Consider the following 22,235-nt stretch of genomic DNA (forward strand, 5'->3'; position numbering starts at 1 on the left):
TTTATGTTCACAACTTCATGGTCATTATGCTTTTCTGCTCCAGTTCCTGCTTCTTTATCTGACCCTACTACCAATTTGTGCTCTGCAAACTTTGACTCTTCACTAGCCAGAGTTTTCTGCTCTGGATAGTGACTGTACTGATCCTTCACACACAGCCCTGTGCTCATTAGATTTTTTAACCTATTTGTTCCTTAAAAACATAGATTGCTATGGTGTTCGTGACATTTAGAAGTTGCAAGAAGGGAATATCTTTGCAGCAGGGCTGATGGTCATTCAGCAGCATATGCTGTGCAGCATGATAGAGTTATATTTAATTGTTCACTGTTAGAGAGTTGAGAATGAAAAAATGTAAATTTTATTTGAATTTTATTTGGACAACATTACAAATATGTTAGTATTGGTCACAAAATTATTTTCCACTCCTGCAAGATTTAAATTACCAAAACAGGTAGGTATTCATCAGCCTGCAGGAGAAAAAATACATTTGTTGCATCACAAAATAGCACTAGGTGCTGGTAACATAAAAATAATCTTTCTCAATTTACATACACATCCAAACTCCTGTTCAATATTCAGGCTTTGTTTCAGTTTGACAGCAAAGCAACTTCAGGTCATCCCTCTGCTGTGTCAGGGGGAACAGAAGCCACAGCACAGTATTAGGGCCTTTCTGGGTCTCACTGCCTGCCAGATGAGGATTTTCTCACCAAAAGGATCAGCTGAGTTGATATCTCAATTCCTTGGTGTGAGCATCTCAGTTCTGTTGCTCACATCAGGCCACTGACGTGCAGGTGATGGAATTGACTGTGAGCTTCTGTAAGTGCCTGTCTCACATGGGGGGTACAGCATAACATGAGTTTGGATGGTGTCAGAAACCACTGTGCCTTTGTGCCCTCCCCAGGACGGGATTTAGGCTAGAAAAAAATTCCTTAAAAATTGTCAAATATATTGCTCTAGGAGAACTCTTTTTGCTAAGTGGGTTAGTCTCTGTGACAAGAACGTGCTCTTTATTCCCAACAGCTTGGTGCTCCATTGCTACGTAGGAAACTGCATGTGGGAGCCCAAAGAAACATTGTGAAATAATCAAAGACTTCATTAATGCAATTCAATTAACAAAGAAACCTATTTACATTTTCTTAGAGGTTTCATGATGTTGGTTTGTAAGAGGTAAGTGCAGGAGTTCTTGACTGTGAAGAGGAAGTTTTTTGAGGAAGGGAAGGTGTGATCAGAAGCTTGTATGTGCTGCTGCATTGATGTTCCTGCTGTGGTGACTGAAATCTTCCACCTCTGAAATGTAGTACCTACACAAGGACATCAGGTTTTGCTTTGGTAGCCTTGCAGATATGAGAACACAGAGACTATACTGGCATTGCTCTGAACTCATCTGCCCCTAAAATGCAGGTTTTTTCAGTGCAAGACAGTGCTCATGGCCTCAGCCTCTCTCCCTCCACTGCCAAATGTTTTACTATGGCAGGCTCTGAACTCACCCAGGGGATGGCTCACTGCTATGAGCACTCCAAAACCTGCTGTTGCTTGGGTTCAGCAGTAGTTACTATTTTATAGTAACACTTCACAGATTTTGAAAGAAAAGCTTTGGAACTGTTTCAAACTGAGCCATCACCCAGTGTAGTTAATTGGCCTTCCCTGCCTGTGATGAATCTTGGCACAAGCTGGGCTCTGCTGCTGCAGAACAGGTCGAGCAATGCAGGGCTCTGCAGGAGGCAGAACTGGTTCTGCTTCGGGCTGTGCCAGTGCAGCGACCCTGCCGCGGGCCTGGGGAGTGCCCGCTCACATACCCAGCTCCCAGCTCCACCTGCCCAGCATGGGGATGCATTTTGGTCTGGGAAGGGGCACCCTCTCCCATTTTTCTTCATCATCAGGACCATGAACTCAGAAATGATACATGTAAATTGATTCAACAAATTGCTTCAGCTGCAGCTCAGGGGTTGGGTGCACTCTGAATTTACCTGCCAAATACACCACTGCAGCAACAGGAAAAGTTAAAGCGGTACAGCCTCCCAGTGCTTATGGGGGCCAGAGCAGATCCCTTCCCTTAGTGGTACAGTGAGAAAATGGGAATTGGGTTTCCTGGTGAAGTGTGCGGTGCTGTACCTCGCTCTGACCAACATGGGATTCTGTCACAGACTGCAGTTAGGAATAATGTTTCAAAAGGAAAACCTTAACGTTTTGCAGGTCTACACTGAAATTTTCTGTACCTTGCAGCAGAGGAGTGAGATGGAGACACTTTGCTGTCGCACAGCCTGGGCTGCTTCACCCTGGGTGAAAGGGCCTTTGCTCCTTGGAGCTACTTTGGCAGGTAGAATAACAGACTGACCCCCTTCTTGCAACTAGCCTCTTACTGATGGTACATTTAACACAATGATTTGTTACAATCATGGCAGTGAGGTGCTGCACAGAGCCCGATGCTCCTCCTAGGCTTTGTCCCTGTGCCAGCTACGGCCAGGGATCGTCGTCCCGGTGGCACCAAGGCCAGGATCGTTGTCCCGGTGCCAGCCACAGCCAGGGATCGTTGTCCCCGTGCCGGGAGGGGCGGTGCTGGAGCCGTGTGGGCGCGGCTGCGGGTGCAAGACAAAGGTGCTGTGCGGAGGTTGCGCCGCCATTTCCCTTCCTGTCGCGGGGCCGGAGCGGCGACGAGAGCGAGGGCCGCGTCGTGTTGCGCTCTGTGAGCGCTTTGCGCGGCATCATCCCCTCTTACACGCTGTTCTCATTAGTGTTGTTGCTGTCGCTGTTTGTTTTCTTATATGTACTGGTTGCTATTTCCAGTAAATTGTTACCTCAACCCGTAATCTGCATTTTGTCTCTCACCTGAGGGGGTGGGGGGACAGGAGTGGCAGCGTGGGGTTTATTTTCCAATTGGGCTTAAACCACAACATCAGCTAAGAAAACCAGTGCAGAGGCTGATAAACGAGAAATTTCACTTTCCAAACAAATTTTCATAACTAAGTGGTTTGGTTGTAAACGAGGAGGAAGTGGAATCAGAGCTGTCAGAAGCAACAGGTGGAAAAGTCACCCTTCAGAACGTGAAAAAGGGATCACTCCAACTGAAGAGAGATCTAAGAAATCATTTTCACCAAAAGCAGAAAAAAATAGCCAAGATTTCCATCCCCTGTTCTGACTGGTAGAGGAGGGCCCCACACCAGCCTAGCAAACCAACTTCAGGACCACAGGGCAACACAGCCCCAGTTCACAGGCCAGAAAACCAAAACAGATTAGTGCTGGCTTTTTCACCAGAGCAGGTGCACACTTAACAAATGAGATTATCTTTTTCCTTGTAATTTTTGGTGTTGTGTTTCTTCCCCCACCCCTCTAATTGCAGTGTATTTTCAGTCTTATATATTTTTTCCTTTTTTGTTAAATCAGACATTTACACAAAACTGTAATGAGTTTCTGATAGCTTCCATGGAGCAAAAACCTGAGTGAAAGAGAGGAACAGAGTCTGTTGCACTGATTTCTCCAAGATAGCTGTGCGAGTTGGGCAACTCTGTACTTGAGGGAAATAAAAAAGGGACAGGAAGAATGAGGCCACTAGAAGCAAAACATTTTTATTAGCTTCTGGTATTTCAACCCTACCAACTTAAGCTGCAGTTAGAATGAAAAAACATGTCTGTAAAAAGTCTACCATAATCCAAATCAATTAAAGTTTTCCACATGTATTAAAAGTTTAAATTCAAAAAAGGACTTTCCAGGGTTTCATTCTCTAACAGTATCTTCACAGAGATAACATCCAAGTTTTTTCCTAAGTACAGATACAAAGCAAACAAGCATCCCCCCAAATAATGGACGGAAAAAGGCAGTGTAAGAGGGAAATTATGACAGTGTAGTAATCTACAAGCCAGACACACAGGTTAAATGTAAAATAACCATACTATCAATGAAATATTTAAAAATGAAAATAAATTAAGGTTACATCAAGTTTCTGGCTTTACTTTGTTTAAATCCTCAATATAGCACATAGCACTGCATTAAGGATCATGGCAAAGACTTAGCAGTAGCAGTAAAAAAGTTGCTATAGAAAAAACTATGAAAATAAAACAAGACTAAAGATACTCCTTCACACAATTGTATGATGGCTGTAGAAATTCCACCGAGGCAGCTACTCATACTAGGGCCATTTCTTTTTAAAATCACTGTGAATTTCTGTAAAATTAACGTCAGCCAGCAGCGATCCATACATCCCAGCTGAACATGTGCTGTTCTGCCCCTTTCACTGCTTAGCCAAGCTGCACTTTTTGTTCTGCCCAGAACTTCCTCCCCAGCAAGAATGCAATTTTGCAGGACACAGTTTTTCAGTAGCACTTTCACATTTTCTGAAAACAAACTCCTAATCTCATAAGGCCCTGGTCACTATGTGAGCAATATGAACACAAGCTTAAATAAAAGGTTTTGTCAATGTGCTGCTTTGCCTCTTGTACGTGGCACTTCATGTGCCACTTGGAGGCCAACTGCCTGTATATATCATCATAGCATATTGTTATTTTTCTGGAGAACACTGATAAGCATCCCAGCTCACTATTACTACAACCTCCCCATTAACTATAACTGGGCAGGAGGGACCTACATGGTGCTTTATAGGACTTGCTCTACAGATTTAAAGTAAAAAGCAAACATTCTCCACAGCCTTTGCATTTTGTAATATGTAATGAAGAAAACAAAGGGCTTAAATACACTAACAGGTATTTAAAAGATATTCTATCCAGTTACAAGTTTCTGATACTATAGTGAGCCATCCTGGTGGATTCCCCCATTATGCGAAGTCTAAAATGGTAAGTGAACATGCCTGTGAAAATGTTATCTCCTAAATACTACATTCCTTGTTGGCTAAGAGTTCAGATTGCATAAATCTTTGAGGAGAAAAATATTGAAAACAAATACCCTAACCAGTTTCTGGTTCAATTGTTACAAATCTTCAGTGTTAAATCTAAAAGAAAAAAATTTCCAAGAAACAATGACTAAAGTTACAGTCTTTGCTTGGTTACTGCATGGGCACTGCAGACAAGCTGCACCTCAAGAGTTCATTCCGTAAGGTCGCAGGTGTCTACTGTCCACTGTTTTCTGGATTTGTTGTGGTGGTTTCAGTACCAACAGGTTGCACATTGTCTGCAAAATTGTGGGCATGCTCAAGGAACAAGTCTTTCAGTACGCTCAGCTCCTTGGTCAGGAGCTTAATTTTTGCCTCTAAACGTTCGTTTTCTTCTTTAAGCTGGTTGACCCTTTGCAATGTGTCTTGTGCTTTCTGCTTGCTTTTTAACCGGCTCTTTTTCACTGCCATGTTGTTTCGCTCTCTGCGCTGACGATACTCATCACTGTTTCTATCCACAAAGGAATTCTTCTTTCCCTGTTTGCTCGGAGGCACAGCTTTGCCTCCACCACCAGGACTAATTGGCACCAGCTGGGGAACCTGCTGCAAACCACTAGAGTGTGCTTGGGTGTGAATCACACTTACACCGCTCACATCTGCAGTGGTGTTCTGTTGGGATGTCTTGCTCATTTGGACAGGCTGTTCTTGGACACAATAGAATTTATTAGGAGACTGAAAGCTCTTGTGTTTCTAGAAGATGTTTCCAACCGATCTTCACGTGAATTAAGGGCAAGGTAAACCTAGAAGAGGAAAAAAAAGCTATTAAAGATGCTGGCTTCAGCTACAATCTTATCCATCACTGGCTTTAGCATAAAGTACTGATGGTACATCTGGCAGTAACACATAACTATGCTGGAAGTGGACAAGCTGCCAACTACATTTCTGAAGCCTCAAACATACTTGGATTGGATGGAACTATTACTGGGTCATCTAGTCAAGCAGTTTGAATTGTTCACTGGCTTCACTCAGTTATTCCAAAGCCATCCCTGATGGATGGGTGTCTAGCCTAGCCTCAAATATCTTCAGTTTCACAACCTCTGTCTTGGCAACATGTTCCACTGTCTAACTTTTCCTCCAGTTATACAATTTTCTTAGTTTTCAGACTGGAGTTTTCCTTCTGTGGCTTAAGCCTATTAACAGCCTGACTCTTGACCAACAGGGGTACTTGATCCTTGTCCTCCTCAGATCATCGCTCTGGGTGTATCCGCAGACAAATTCCTCCCTGCTCTCTTCTCTGGAGCAAGAGTGCTCAGTCTGTCCACCTTTCCTCAACCATCTTACAGCACTCATTTTAAAGATGATATTCAAATTGATGACTGTTGTAAGGTCTATTAGTACTAAGTGGAAAAATAAATTTATGGAAAAACATAGCACATTGCAAAGACTGTGTCTGGGTGACATTCAACCATAAGCAACATGCTGAGCCTGTAACAGTATGTATCGAGCTGGTGGGACAGGAACACAGGGTGATGGCAGAGTAGATCACTACAGAAACACAGGGGACTGTCACCCATCAAAAGACAGCACCCACAGCTGACTCATCCACAAATATGGTCCCCTGCTGTAGTTTGTGTACTGGTCATGATCCACTCTCCAGCAGACAAACTGGCCTGATGAGCAAGACATCCTCTCACCTGACTCATGTTCTCCCGCTGCTGAGGTCAGCCTGCTCCTGGCCCTACTGGTGGCACAAAGAGGATTCCACCATAGCTGCTGCAGGGCCATGGCCCTGGTAAGGCTAACAGCTGGTCCCCTTCTCTTCCCATCTCACAGGATGACTTCCTAAATGGCTGGGAGAGAAGAGGGAAAGGGCAATAGGATGGTCCTAAGCTCCTGAAACATGTACCTACGGCTCCAATGAGAAGTACTCAGTGATCAGTCAAACGGGCGAGGATTTGTCGTGTTGAAAAAAAGCATTTAACTAGCACTAAACAATCCTACTCCGAGGTCAGACTGCATGGCAGCAGCGCAGCCCAGCACTCTGTCACACACAGACATGCAGTATCACACCACCAGTGTGATACATCCTCCCTGCCTATCCTCCAGCAGCCTGAGGGGAAAGCAAGCAGTTGCAGCAGCAGTGGGCAGCGCTGACCACCCAGGGTGGGCAGTGTCCAGCCCAGAAATGCGTCTCACATCCTTAACGGCACAGTGATGGATGGCTGCACTGTCTGGCTGATGAATGGAGGGATGTGTGAGAGGTTTCTAAGCAAGCTCCTGTGTGTCATGGGTCATTCTAAACTTACAGGTTCATCAGCTGTGTACTGTTTCCTGTTTGTTTTTCTCAGCAGTCTGAGTTGCCGTTTTACTTTTGGATGGGATATCATTAAAAGGTTAAAATTCAACTGTGTAGATCAACTGCATGTTTTCTTCCATGATGAAGGAGCCAGAATGAGATGCACCTGCAGAGTGTGGTTCACTAACATTCATGGAAAAGCCCACTAAGTTTTGCTTGAATATTACTCAAAGTTGACATTCTCTGTCACTGAGAAGTCTTCCCAGTTGTAAAGATGCATGAGTACACCCACACCCTTCCTATCAAGAAATCTTCTCATTTTCCTATTTCAGGGCAGAATGAGACCACCAACTCGTTTTTGACATCTGTGGAGCTGAATCTGGATACATAGTGTCTCACACCTTGGTATTTAGTATTTTCCTGATTTCAACTCAAAGCAACTTTTGCAAACCATGTTTCAATCTCAGATTCTGATCAAATTAGCAGTTTGGTTGGGCAGTTAAACTGAATATCCAGTTAACAAGATGTTCCTATGCACTAACACCAGACTGGCAGGGCCTGTTGTAGTAGCATGTGTAATTGCACAAACATTTTTAGTCAAGGTGTAAGTGTATGCTCTTCTCAGAGGCCTTGTCTGCGCTTTATTTTAAAATACAGGATTTCTGTAGCCCTCAAAGCATGTACAGTTCTGTTCGGTTGTCTCTGACAAGTACGTTTTTGACACCTTTTCCAAATCAGACAAAATGCTCTGCTGTCCCATCTGTTTCAACACAGTTCAGTGCTTGCAAAGTTCACCTGGACAGGCCAGTTACGTAACCCACACCATTTTCACTGATTTTTGTGCTTCATGAACTTCTACAGAGAAAGGGATGGCTCCTGCCCCCCAAAGGAACCCCACCTGACATGTAACAAGGTTCTTCACATCACCAGGTTCCATGTGCCACTTCACTCTATGCTATCAAAACTATTTAATACTGCCTTAACATTCCTTTCCTATCTCTATCAGATTTCCCCATGATTCAACAAAAAAAAAAATTTGTTCCATTAAACTTAATATTAAGGGAGTATCTTAGTTGGGCAGTACATGGATATAAGCAGGGAAGATAACCAGTGTTTCACCTCTCAAGCAAGAATTCTAGCCCTGCTAGAACAGACCTGCCTCAGTTCCTTCCCACTGGAACAGCACTGGTTTTTTTTATTAAATAACTATTTCTTGACTGAGATGTGCTCTTATCTGGCCTGATGATCAGAACCCTTAACTGCAAGGGATGACACCTGGGTTCCTGCCCTGTTCCAAAGACCATGCAGAGCAAATAGTACTAACTGTACTGCATGGCAGAGTTAAAGGAGTGCTAACATTTGAGGCTTGAAATTAGTTTTTTCATCTGGTGATTTGGAGGCTGGATGCCTATTACCAGTTGTCAGAAAGCTATCTCAGATAGCACGTGCTATGGGGCATCCTTCAGCAGATACTGCAAGGAGATTTAGAGGCAGCAAGTACAAGACATGCAAAGGGGACCCAAGAAGGGTAAGGTAAAGGACATGGTAATTGGGAGAGGCCATGAGGGTGGGGAGGCAGACAGGTCTCAAATTTCTCAGAGCCCATGCAACACAAACACAGCTGTTCCACTCCTCTCCACACAGGTTGGTTTCCTGTGAGTGGGTGACAGCCCCAGCACAGCAGGAGACAACTCCTCAGAGAGCCAGCCCAGTTTCTCAGCATCTTGTTCCTATAAAGCTGCTCATTAGCTTCAGCTCCGCAACAGCCCTAGGCTGGTTCCACCCAACACATGGTAGTGTTTCCAGTGGCCAGTTAGAACTGCCTAGTTCTCTCCTTGGGCCACCAGCTGGCCACCCAGTAAACCAACTGGCCACCCACTACAGCATAATAGCTGGTAACTCAAGAGGTGTCTTCTCAGGCAGCAAGATGCTTCTTACTGTCTCATAGTGCTCCTCAGAGACCAGTAAAGCAATGAAGACCATCATTTGCTTTCATACACACAAAAAATAAAAATAAAGACATTAAACTTCCAAATGTTTGCTTTGGTCAAAATAACCCAAAAACATAAAAAAAGTGCTCTGTCAATTAAATCAGTATTTTTTTTTTAACGTGGTAGCAAAAAATACAAAGTGCTTCTCTGCACTCCTTCCCTAAGATGTGACTGTGCTGATTCTGATCATTAGTCAGGATGACTTTATTGCACAAATTCACTCAGCTGTCTTGTCAAATGCAAAATGGGTCCCAATCTGGACAGCAATACGTGGCTTCTCTTAGACTTCAGAAGGAATATTCTAATAGGATCCAATTCTAGATTCCGATAACCCTGTACTAAAGACAGTGGCACAGAACTCCGAGCACGCAATTGCTGAACAGTGTGAGGGTCAACATCGGTCACACTCACTGGTTGGTAGAGCTGATGCTAACTCTCACAAACTGAAGGCTGCTCAACAGCTGTTTTGAAACTGGGTAGTTCAAACCCATCACCTCTTGCCATAGCTGACAACATCCCTTTTCCACATTTATTTCAGAATCTCTTTTTTCCAATATACATCTTACAAGAAAAATGCATTCTGACATCCTTAACAGACTGTATCAGAACACCTAAAGCATGTATTTTAACGTGACAGAATCCCAGACACCAGGAGGCAACAAAAGACTCTCTTTTTAATTAAAACGACAGCTGCGATTTCTAACGATGAACCAGTTCCTTAAATCCGAAAGTTTTGCAAATTATAAATGCTCATACTTTCCGAAGAAGCTCTGCATGGCACTGTTGCGGAGCTGAGACTGCTCTTCCCTGCCGGATGTCAGCGCTAAGGCCGACGCCGAGCTCCCGGCTTGTCTAAAGCTCTGGTTTTAAACTTGCGATTGGACCTATGGAAATTCGCGAAGAACCAGAAACATGTGTCGAGACACTCCCCAGAGCGCCGCGCGGCGCGGACCGGGTGGTACCGCAGGCGCTCCAGGGCGGCTCGGCCGTTCCCGGGGTCCCCGGGCCGCGCACCCCGGCTGCCCCTCGGCCGGGCTCACTCCCACTGCGCAGTGAGCGGCCGCCGGGCCCCGCCGCCAAACGCCCCCGGAGCCGGCCTCGCTCCCCCGCGCCCCGGGTCGGGACCGACCGCGGGGACCGGCCCAGGCCGACCCTGCCCGGCGGGCCCACGGCGCCGCCACCGTCCTCTCCGGGCCGCCCGCCCGCCGAGGCCGCGCTGCTCCTCCCCCGTCCGAGCGGGGCGCGGGGGTGGCCGGCGCTGCCAAGCCGTGACTTCACCGGGGGAGGGAAAGGGAGGGAAGCCGGGGCCGCCCGCCGATTGCATCACGCGCTGCCGTGCGGGGCCCGGCGGGCGGGGGCGGACACGGCCCCCCGGCGCGCGCCCCCCGCGCTTACCTGAGCGGCGCGAGGGGCCGGGCGGGCCGCGGTCGGTACCGTGCGCGTGCGGCGAGCGCCGATTGCGACACCGCGCGGGGCCGCCCCGCCCCGCCCCGCCCCGCCCGCCCGGGTGATGCAACCGCCGCATGATTGGCAGCCCTCGCGGCCAATCAGCGCCCCGGTTGGGCGGGACTGCGGCCTGAGGTGTCGGTACGTGAGGCCCGCGCGCGGCCCGGGGGTTCGGCTGCAGTCCGTCGCGGCGGGCCGGGGCTCTGTCACGGCCGCTCGTGGCGTTTGGGTCCCTGCGCTGTTGTAGCCGCGCTGGAGGAAAACGCGTTCGCGGCCACGAGTGTCGCTGAGCCGGCGGCGGCCGGGCCACCGGCAGCCGTCTTCCCATCTCCGACGGGAGACGGGGTCGAGAGGCCACCCCGCCCGGCCCGGGGGCTGGCGATGAGCGAGGCGGCCGCGTCCCCGCGTCGGGGGGAACCGGGAGCTCGCCCGTACCTCCAGGGAGGGCCCGGTGCCACCCGCAGCCCCAGGGCGAGAAGCCGAAAGCGCGTTTCCCGGATGAGTCCCCGCACGGGGAGCTCGTCTCGGGCGCCGCGGGAGGGACAGCGCAGCCTCGGTGTGCCCGGGCCGGGCGGTGTCCTTGCGGTACCTGGCACAGCTGGTCACAGCGTGGTGCTGACAGCGCCAAAGTTGTTCGATCCTCGTATGGGCCACTCGCTTAGGGGCTGGACTGCATGATCGCTGCGGGTCTCTTCCAGCTCAGAATGTTCTGTGGTTCTGGTGAAGTTGGTCAGTGCCCCACTGGCATCGATGTAGATGGTGCTATTTCTGTACTATTTCGCATCTCCTAATTGTTGTCGGGTTGTTTATTAACACCTGTCAGTGTATTCCCATCTCGATCCTAGCTGCCATGTGGTTTGCAGTTCTCTTGACAACAGAAATTATGACAGATTTCTAAATTAACTTGGTTAATTTTGCTTTTCAAACTTACTATTACAAAAGAAATCCTAAATTCTGGCAGACTAGGAAACACCTGGATCATAGAGTTAAATGTCACAGGAATATTATGCACCATTTCACTGGTATGGTTGTTTTTATAAAATACATCACATTTTGTGGAGAAAAGTTCTTTTTGCCCTTAATATTTTCCAGACACTTTGGTTTATATCACTTTAGTTCTGCCCAAACAAGCATATACAATATAAAAACATATATATGTTTTTATATATATTTATATATTTATACACACACACATGCTCACATCACAATCTGTGTGTGAGCAGGGTGTGTTTGCAGCTCCCTGAATGGGAAATGTACACTTCTATAAACAGGTGTGTATATTTGCAGTGAGCAGGTCTGAAAATCATCTGTTTACAAGGTAGACAAGTTTAGAACAAGTTCAAGTGTGCAGACAGTGAAAACAATAGTGTTGGAAAAGAGATTTTTTTAATGCAGAGAGAAAACGTAACAATCTATGCTACAGTGGTTTAGTACATAGACATGCTTGAAAATGTTTTATGTCTGCAAAAGACCTGAGAAGAATTAGATTTTTAAATACAATTGCAGAGCTCAGTAATATAGATACAGTTATTTGTATTTACCATTTTTATGGCTGTCTGATATTGTGGAGGGATTTTGCTGGTTTGGTTTTTGGTGGGTTTTTTTTGGTTTTGTTTTTTGTTTGCTTGGGGTTTTCTTTTTGTTTGTTTGTTTTGTTTGTTTTTGTAAAGCCCTGTGGAAAATAAACCATATTTGCAGAAAAATTCTGAGGGTTAGTCTGGGCACACAGTTTTACTCAGCTCATTTACCACAAAGATATTTTTCCTTGTCAGTATTTGCTTTAACTTCTCTAATGTTTTTCTGTTTCTTAATTGAAACTGTTACATTTTGTATGACAATGACTCATCCATCTGTAGCTAGAGTGAAATTCCAGGTAAGCATTAAATATTATCCTTTGCTCACAATAGTTAAATAAATGTGTGCTCTTAATATGCTTTCCTAGGATTTTAGAGCACTTTATGACCATTCATTCATTAATCCTCATCAAAGATAGCTTAAGAAAATAAAATGTAGACAAACTTATTCTCACAGAGTCTGATTATTTTAAACATTAAAGCTCACACATAATTCCCTGCATGTAAGACACTCCAGTGCTTGGTTGGCATTGTATCCTGTTACAGGAAACCATCACCAGTGTACTTCAATGTTTGCAGCATATTTCCCCCCCTCAATGTTACAGTAAAAATAGAATATTATGGAAGCTATCTAAAAAGTAAGCACAAAAATACATGGACGACTGGGATGTGGCATTGAAATACACACTTTACCTGTTTATATACAAGCTGTGCTAGAGGAGCAGTAGCTCTGGAGTCAGGTGTAAGAAGCAGGTTGTTTCCTGCTGGGATGGAGCCCTTCTCACTCTGATTCTGGATGTGTTCCTATAGCTACAGGTTACCCATACGACTATGGATAATACTGTAATAGTATCTTAATTTCACATGTATTATCCAGTCTCACGGTTGTTTAAAGACTTTAGTCCTGGAAAAAATTACACCGATATTTAGTGTCTTCAAGTAATCTACAGCAATACACAGTTAGTGGCACAGAAATATACAACACACAGAAAGGCCATGGAGGATATAGAAACTGTGGGAACAGGAGTCAGAAGGTATAAAGGGGAGAGGAGCCTGTTGGGACAAATGTCCATGTTTACTGCCCACTCAGTATGTTCCATGTAATGCAAAAACATTAAGAAGTTCCCTGGAGCCTTTCACTTAGACCGAAAATTATTTTGCTGCCCTTGAAATAGTTTCTGTTTTGTCTGATTTCATTGCTCAGGTGTGTTACATCTGTCTTCATGGCCAATTATTTCTTTGTCTTAAAAAATCCTACAAACTCCTAGGCTGCAACCCACACATTAAAAAACCGTTTGGGTTTTTTTTTTCTGTAAGCTTTTGCCTCTGTTTCCCTCATGGATAAGCCTTTACCAGATTTTTTTTTTTTACTTCAGACTTGCACATTCCAGTTAAAAGTTTACTTTTCATACATGATGTTGCTGTGTACTTTTTCACTCTGGTCCAAGAGCCATGCCTTCAAATTCTAGAGAAGAAATCAGTAATTTCTCTCCAGTGATTTAGAAGAGAGAAGAATAAATATATTTGTATATGTACTTTACAGGTGGAAATAAATACACCCCTTAGGTAAAAACACATAATTCCAGGCTGTGATGAACACTCAAATGTTTTTAAGGGCAAATGCACTGATTTATACCAAAATATAACCTTTTCTTGGTAACTGCTGTCCCTTTTCTTGGTAATCTCAACCTAGATTTATTCAAAAGTGAAAAGATTCTCTCAATATGATTACATTCCTTATGATCACCAAGCAGATGGCATTCATTCAGGAATATCCCAGAAATACAAAGTCTGTAACAGAGGTTTTCCATAATCTTATTATTGCAAATCTCCCTTCTCTTAATAGCTCTGCATTTTGGTATTACAGTAATTACTTTTTATGTTCAGAACTGACCTGCACCAAGACCAAAATCCTATTGTTAGAAATCTGAATTTTGCAGAGCCGAGGCTATTAAAGCTTCAGAGAGCAGAAGGATTGCTGAGTTTCTTTTCTCAGGAATCTGGCTATATTAAAAAATAATTAAATGCAGAGAGGAAAAGCAATATGAATAGCTCTGCCTATTTGAAAAAGCTTATACTTGCTGAGCACAGAGTTTGGTTTTTCACTATGATTTGATAATTTCAATGACAGAAATTTAGGTATTAATAGCTGATTTTTCAGAGGTAGCCTTTTTGACTAGGTGAGGAGAAAGGAAAGACTGTTTAATGGTGATGGCTATTTCAGTATCATACTGCTAATTCTAGCACTGACTGGCTACAGCCTTGAAAAGTTATAGTGCTTTTGTTCTAGCAACTACTAAGAAAGGAACCAATCTGTTCTAATATCAAACATCCATTTTATTGTCACATTACCTAGAGACCATTTGCAGAAAAAATTGAGTGCCTTTGTTCTTTCTCTCTATGCAGCTAATAAGTCTTGTAACTAAGTATTTCCAGGTTCTGATTCTGCTTCTTTCAGTACTACTCTGCTTATTTGCATTTAAATAAATACCCAGGTTATCTAGATATCTAGAGTTACTCATACTGGTTTCTGAAAATCAGTTAACTCATTTACATGGGCAAAATAAAGGCAGTGGTTCTCAAATGGAGGAGAACAAAAAAACCCACAATAGGCAACTGTTCCCTCCTCCACAACTTCAGCAGGATATTGGGTGATAGCAAAGGGGCTCAGACTAACACAGAAATCTTACAGTGTCTGAAAAAAACGAATGGATCAATAAGATACATACATCATATAGTAGAAAACTAATGCATTGATGATTTGTATGCTTTTACAACAAACTTAAGCTGTCACTTCTATAGGCACTATATGTTGTGCTTCTCCAGCTACAGTTGTTTACATTTCCTCTACAGTTTTGATAGGAATGAGATGTTTGGTACTTCATGCCTGATGAAGTAGTTTCATCTAAGTAGAGTCTGCAATAGTGGTGCCCTGAGATTTGATTTCCTAATTGCCATATTTTTGTTTCATATCGTTACCAGGAAGTTAGTTTTTTTTAATAAGAAACTGTTAGCAAGCACTTTCAGAATCAGTCAACTGCATAGATAAAGGTGTGCGCATTTTTGCAAATTTCACTTTTTTGTGTGGTATTCTGGTTAATAGGCTGAGTTCTTCAGCAGTCACATAACAGTCTTCACTTTCATAGCTACACAATACCTGTTGATGGTAAATTTCTATTTTAATGAAACCTTTACTCAGTCTATGCTGCCATGCTGTCAGGCATTCATTCTTCAAGCCAAGCCAGCTCAGGTTCTCCAATACTAATGCTCCATTTCACCAAATGGTACTTTGATCTGAGAAGTGGGTCATTATAGCCATGGCTTCTTGAGGGATTTGAAGGTAGAGGGACGTCTTGTTACCTTTTTGACAATTCTCTGCACATAAATATACTGTCATCAAAATGTGTGCTATTTCAAAATTTAGCATATATCATCCCATCTCTTCACTGTATTCCAGAGTACTGCTCAGGAGATGACCAACGTATTTTAGGTAGACAAAGATGACAAGATATACATTAGTGTTCAGTAGGCACAAGTCCCTTTGAAGTGAATGACCAGCTGAGGTTACTATCTGTGACCTTCTATATCAGAATATGGAATTAAAAGATTCCTTGTAGTTATTTGAGTTTAAAAATATCAAATGTGTCCCAGAAGAATGCCTGATCTGTGAGGAGACTTCTAGGAGTGTCAACCCAAAGTGTTCAGATTTCTGGAATATCATCTAACAAAAAGAATGAACGCTATGTTCCTTTAGATTTTTTTACAGGTTTTTTCAAACATGTGTTTGTGTTTGAGTGTTCTCTGGCTTTGCTCTGATGTCTAGTGAGCCAATGAAAATTAGTGCAGCCTTTGTTGGGAATTTCACTGGGACTTGGCTTGAGTTTTACCTGAATTTCTTTAGCAATTGTACTAAACAATGCAAACTGCAAGTCTTCTGGTATCTACAAAACGTGACAGGGATCTGTAGACTGCCACTGACAGCTTTGGGGATTTGCTGCCATGTGTATGTAAAATGGTAGGTAAGATGGGTAAAAGCAAAGTAGATAAATGGATTGAAAGGAAAATGCTATTTATTGTGTGAGTATATGTGCACATATAAAATCTGGTTCAAAAGACACTTGTTAGAACTGAACAAGTCTGAGCAAGAATTAATGGCCCACACCTGGGAATAAGGGGTGAATTCTCAAGTATCCAGGTTTAGTAACTGCCACACCTGTCCTGTATTCCCAAAAGCATAAATGAGGCCTGCAAGGATTTAGACAGCTTAGCTTCTAAATACACAGTGCCATGGCTCTGTTCCAAGGCATCATCAGTCACTGCATGAAAATCCCCACCCATAATTACTAGGGCATTATTTATTGCAGGGTATCCTCTAGTGAAGAACATTATCTTATTCCTATGATATAAAGAAAAGTGAAAAGTTTTATTCAGTAATTTTAGCCAGACTTCAAAGTAGTTCAGAACAGGAGCCTAAAATAAATATCCTTCCAGAAAAGCAATGAAATTGGAGCGGCATAGCTTTGTTTATGGTCTCGTGGTGTTGGAAAGATGAGGATACAAACTGCATTCTTATCAATGGCTTTATTATGCTCCAAAACCAATATGACCTCATGAAAAAACACGAAAAGCTCAAGGAATGGCCACTTGAAATACAAAACTGAGAGTCTGGCATCTGGCAGAGGACAGTCCACCTGATTGTTTACTCCACCTCATTTCTGTTCATGAACATGATTAGAAAATGAGTTATTTATGATCATATAAAATATGTGGGAGGACAGTTTGAGAAAATGTATTGGCAATTGGAACATGTCTGTCACTGACCTCCTGCTACAACAACGAGGAGAATTTTGGACAAGATAATCAGTGACTTATACAGCCAAGTAGACAGTCAGACAAGTAGACACTCAGGCAAGAAGACTCTCTCTTTTGTCCTCAACAGAAAAGAAGATAAGTACTTACATCAGCGGGGCCATCTTCCTTCCAGAAAGTCAATTCTCTGCATTTGGTGAGTTAACTATTTCTAATTCTCCAAAACAGAAGCAAATTCCAAAGAAAGTGGGGTGCAGCCTTCTGCTTTGGCTCTGCCAACCTTCAAACATAGTGCAGACTCCCAGAACAAAGCAATTACACTTGCAGGCATCTGAATATCTCTGTCATTGTGAATTTACAAGACACAATCTAGGTTTGTATTGAATATAAACGCTGTAGACAAATTTGTAGAAAAAAACACTTTGTAGCATGTTCCAGAAACAACAGTGTACCTGAAGAAGGACTCATCTGGCTCCCTCTCTGCAGTAACTAGATCAGACTTCCCTCTGATAGGAGAAGCTTTGTGCACCCTTCATCTCTACATGTCCTTTGCAGTCAAGTTTGTGCACCTCAATGGCTGTAAAATTCAACTTGGCAAATCTCTTTGCAGAGGAAAGTCACCTCATTCTGAGTTGTTTAGTAATCATGTGGGGTTTTCATGCATCAGGCACGATTTATTTGATCAGAAGTTCTCACACAACTAAGACACCAATTGAAGTTATCAGGAATCCTGCCCAAGGAGAGAATGCAGGCTCGGCAATATTACAACAAAGCTGATGTCAATGACTTGCAGTGGAACAACCTGTCTGCGAAAACATGGGGCAAAAGAGACTAACATGCAAAGGAAAAGTTGATGACAGCACAGAACACTTCAGAACATTGAATGTGCTCTCACAGACTCCCAGTGCTGCATGTGCACTGGCAACCAACCACCAACTTGGCAGAGGTTGAGACTTACCAAAACACTGCTGTCCCTGGATTGTTTCGCTGCAGACCCAATACCTGCTGAACATGCACATTTTAAAGAGGACTGCACCAGGTTGTACAGAATTGTAGAAACTTTCAAAGCTGTTGGAAGTTAGGATTTTTCCTTTTTTTTTCTTTCTCTTAGGGAATTTTCTCCCATTCATTATGTAAGAGATGATAACTACAATACTTAGGAGATAAAAGATGTGTCTGGGAAGAGGAGAAGAGGGCTACCCTCCTAGCTGGGGGTTTTCTCTTGGGAAGTGCAGAGATACTGGGAGATTTTGGCTGGGGAGTGAGTGGCTTGGCTCAGCCCTCACATACTCTCTCGCTCTCTCAAGATCAGAGTGGGGACAGGTGCGGTTTTGGTGCCAGTCTATTGCTGCCCAGGGGATTCACTGCTGCTACAGAGTTTTTGTCCTGCACTACCTCTCCTTACCGTGGGAGAGCCTCTGCTTGTGAGAGCAGCTATTGAGCTGGGTCCCTTTCAAAACCCGACCTCCCCCTCCACCACCCTCCCCCTCCCCCCTCCACCTCCTGAGGGAGGGTGTCCCTGATGTTTGCAGGAGCCTGGCTGCTGCTGCACAGCCCCGCTGTTTTCTGCTGCTGCTTTGGGGTTTTTGCTACACTTAAACCCAACATCCCTTGTCCACCTGACCTCCACAGCTCCTGCTATGGCTGCGGAGTTTCTGTTACATTTTGTTTGATACCCCAGGTATGCCCGCCTCTGCTGTTCCAGCAGCTGCTCTGAGGTTCCTGCTACAGCCCAAGTCACCATCTGTAGGAGCACTGGGATCAGCTGCTCCTGCGGGTTTGTTAAGGAAGCTCTTTTCCATCTCTCCCACCAGCTCACCTGCCGCTACCCGGTGGAGAGGTGGCTGAACTCGCACCACAGCGCCCCCTGCACTACGGGGGAATCATCGCACCTGCCCTGTCCGGCCAGGAGCCAACAGCGCCCCTGCCGGCTGTGACTGTAACTGCAATGAAAGGGGAGGGCATGTGACAGCCCAGAGCAGGCTGTTACTGGGTTTCTGCTTTTGTTTGTTGTAGCTGCCGTTGTTGTTGTTTGTTTGTTTTATACCTATATATATATATATATATATTCTTTTCTTTATATATATATATATATATATATATATATATATATTACTTATATATATATATTCTTTACTTATATATATATAAGTAAAGAACTGTTATTCCTTTTCCCATATCTTTGCCTGAAAGCTCTGTGACTTCAAAGTTATAAAAATTTGGAGGGAAGGGGGGTCATATTTTCCTTTCCAAGGGAAGTTCCTGCCTTCCTTATCAGACGCTTGTCTTTCAAACCAAGACAAAAGAGCATAATGAATATGGTAAAAGTCACAATCATTTGTGCAGGTTTTTGAGGCTCTCCTCCAGGGAGTACAGGATTTGCTTTTAAGTCACCTGCAGTCCTATTGGAAATGTGGTTTGGCAGTTGGAGAAAAGGACTTTGCTTACCAAAAAAAAAGGGATTCTTCAATGTATGTTTGTTTGTGTGTACTTTCATGTCATGTCCTCTTTTTCTTCTTGTGTAAAGCCCTTTGACATTAAGGGACTCAGCAAGTGGGACAAAGAGTCTAATGCACATGGTGGTCTTTTTTCTTCCTGTGAATAAAATGAAGACAGGATGAGTGCACACAGGTGTATGTGTACTCCTAGCAGGAATATGCACATAGGCAGCCAGTCCCAGAGAACTCCAGCTATGAGAAACTTCTGTACTGCTAGCAAGATAATATGGGATGTTGTGCTTCACTGGTGCCATAGATGGAAAACCTTGGGCACAAATGCCGATGCCATAAGTACAAAAAGTTTATAACAAAGCATTTCATTTGTGTGCACACTGATTTAATGTAGGAGCATTTATTCAACACTAGTGTATGGCATCAGAAGAGAGTACTGTAGCACAGGCTGAAAAAGCCCACATGCCTTTGGCTTCCTTCATGTGAAGGCTGTAGTTCTGCTGCCAGTTCACACTCAGCTCTCAGACACCTCATGCTATGGTAGCATGGGTAGCTGAGCTAAGGGAAACTGAGGAGCTGCATGCTTTTACTTCCTTTCTGAGTATTTTTTAACAGATTTCTGGAAAGATTTTCCATCCACTGAAAATTTGATAAGTCACACCTTCTGATACTCCACCACCAGATGGATGTAATCAAAATATGTAGAGCCAAGGACTTAGAGTTATTTCAGTGCTTCAAGGGAGACTTGACTCTGTAGCTCTGCGCCCACTGAAACAAATAGCCAAGGGGCACTGAGGCAAAACACCTTCCTGAAGACTGAGTTTTGAGTTGATGTGTCACAAGATCTGAGCTCTACCCCCAGCATTTCCTACAGTTTGAACATTTAGCATTTCCTCTTAATAGGGGCACATACATTTATATGGATTGTCTTCCATTAAACACTGGCACCACATTTTGCATATCCAGTGAAAACAGCAGCTGAACTTGCACAGCTATGTACAAGGGACAACCATAGTTAGGAGACCCTAACAAGACATAAAAGAGAAGGAAATGGGAGTCTCAGACTTTATCAGTGACATCCTAAGCTGCGTAAGTGGTGTTTATTTCAGTTTATAAAGAAAGAAGGAAAGCAATTCCCATGTGAACTAGACTCTACCACAGACGCAAATGGTCTCTTAATGAGTTAAATTAAATGTAAATGATCCATAAGCCCTGCACTTAGTTATATAAATATTTCCATCTACTAAGCCGTTCTAAAGCATCCCAGAACATTCAGGCTGGTGTGGAATAGCCCCTTTCTAAATGGAAAATACTGACCCACTATCAGCTATACTGTCTTTCCCAACATAAATCCCAGCTGTGCTGGCTGTGGTAACTGTCAGCAGTTGTTTTCCTGACAGGGAGCAACAGGGTTCTGTGGCAAGTTACACTTTCCTTGTCTTTTGCAGCTGACCATCAGATTGCAAACAACCAGCAGAGATTCAGCCTTCCCATGCCATGGGTTCTGTGCCACACAGGTTTTAAAATCATCATATTCCTTTTAAAATCATGTATTTTAGTAAAATAAAATCAAGAACTGTAGCACCCAGCACTAAAGCATGTTGCATTTATTTTTTTAGAATCACACAACTCATGTAATTAAAAATCTGGAAATTTGGGCTGCTTTAAAGAAGACAGGAGTCCTTCTCTAAAATTAAATTTTAGTTTGCCAAGTTGAATTTCAGTTTTTACCACATTTATGTCTTAAATGTGAGCAGCTTGTACTGCTCATATTCCTCATTTATATAATATTGGTGTTTGTTAAGGAATGTAGGATTTTATGCTCATATTAACATATTACATGTAATTTGATTTAAATTAGCATCTAGCATAATTGTTTCAGCCTGAAAGAAGTATTCAAAGTGAATAATTTAGAGTCCAAAACTTTATTCCCATTTCCTATCTTTCATTATAGCAGAAGACAGAAAACCAGATATTTTTGCAGTGTGACAGCCCATTTCATAGTTTGTTCATTTTTTACCTAGAAACACAAGTAGTTTGCAAGGACATTTTGCTTAGAATTAGAGATGTCTCAGCCCCAGGCTCTTGCTGAATGATTAGCCTTGATTGTACTTAGCTCCACTATTAACTATGGCCAGGTAAGTCACATGACATTGTTGCTCCCTCCTATGTGAAGGGCAGTGCCTTTTCATCATTGTTTATGAGCATTTAGATACCCAAACCTTGCAAACAACCTAGCACTCTCACTGGCTTTTACTTTATGAAATATTATTGCAAACAAAATACTTTTACGATTCTGTAAAATGAGTAAAGAATATAATGGCTTCCATCAAAAGAAGTCTTCTGGTTGTATTTGTGTGAATTTGCTTGCTTTGTGATTAACTCTTATTTCATTTAAGACTTGTTCTACCTAAAGTGTAAGATTCCAGTTTGAACAAAAAAGTGTAAATATGAAGGTCTTGTGTAGCAGTGAGGTTAACCCAGATGAGCTTGGAAGCCGAAATAGCTGACGAAGCCCCCTGGGTCTGAAGAAACCTTAGGTCAGGGTGACAGAAAAGTGTTCCCCCAAGACACCTTGAGACTAGCCTCATAAATATGCATCAGGAATCAGAACTATTGGTTTCTGGAGTTCTCCTCCCCTTCATCCTTTTAGAGATAATAGCTAGAATGTTCCTCTACCTGCCGGTTATTATTGGTTTTTGAAGATCTGTAACCTCCCCCACTGCGCCCCAATTCCCTAGCTCCTCTGCCAGTTCTGTATCCCTAGCGTCCCAGTTGGTTATTCTCTCCAAATCCCACCCATCTTCCTATCCCTTTTAACCCCGTGTTTGCTTCCGCTCTGGGCTCTGAGCT

General features: G+C 43.5%; 1 protein-coding gene across 2 annotated transcripts; it reads right to left on the minus strand.

Annotated features, from left to right (window-relative positions):
• Positions 1 to 3,544: 3,544 nt before the first annotated feature.
• Positions 3,545 to 10,676, minus strand: CEBPG (CCAAT enhancer binding protein gamma). 2 transcript variants are annotated; one of them, XM_085072087.1, is made up of 3 exons: positions 10,499 to 10,676; positions 6,511 to 6,666; positions 3,545 to 5,616 (listed from the first exon to the last, which is right to left on the minus strand). In XM_085072087.1, the coding sequence occupies exon 3, from the start codon at positions 5,504 to 5,506 to the stop codon at positions 5,054 to 5,056; it is 453 nt and encodes a 150-aa protein (XP_084928213.1). In that variant the 5' UTR covers positions 5,507 to 5,616; positions 6,511 to 6,666; positions 10,499 to 10,676; the 3' UTR covers positions 3,545 to 5,053. The 2 variants fall into 2 exon arrangements, with proteins under 2 accessions (XP_084928213.1, XP_084928212.1); XM_085072086.1 differs by lacking the exon at positions 6,511 to 6,666 and having other exon boundaries at positions 10,499 to 10,674.
• Between the last annotated feature and the right edge of the window lie 11,559 nt (positions 10,677 to 22,235).

Source organism: Lichenostomus cassidix, chromosome 11, assembly GCF_008360975.1.
Source record: "Lichenostomus cassidix isolate B80296 chromosome 11, HeHo_3.0, whole genome shotgun sequence".
Taxonomy (NCBI): Eukaryota; Metazoa; Chordata; class Aves; order Passeriformes; family Meliphagidae; genus Lichenostomus; species Lichenostomus cassidix.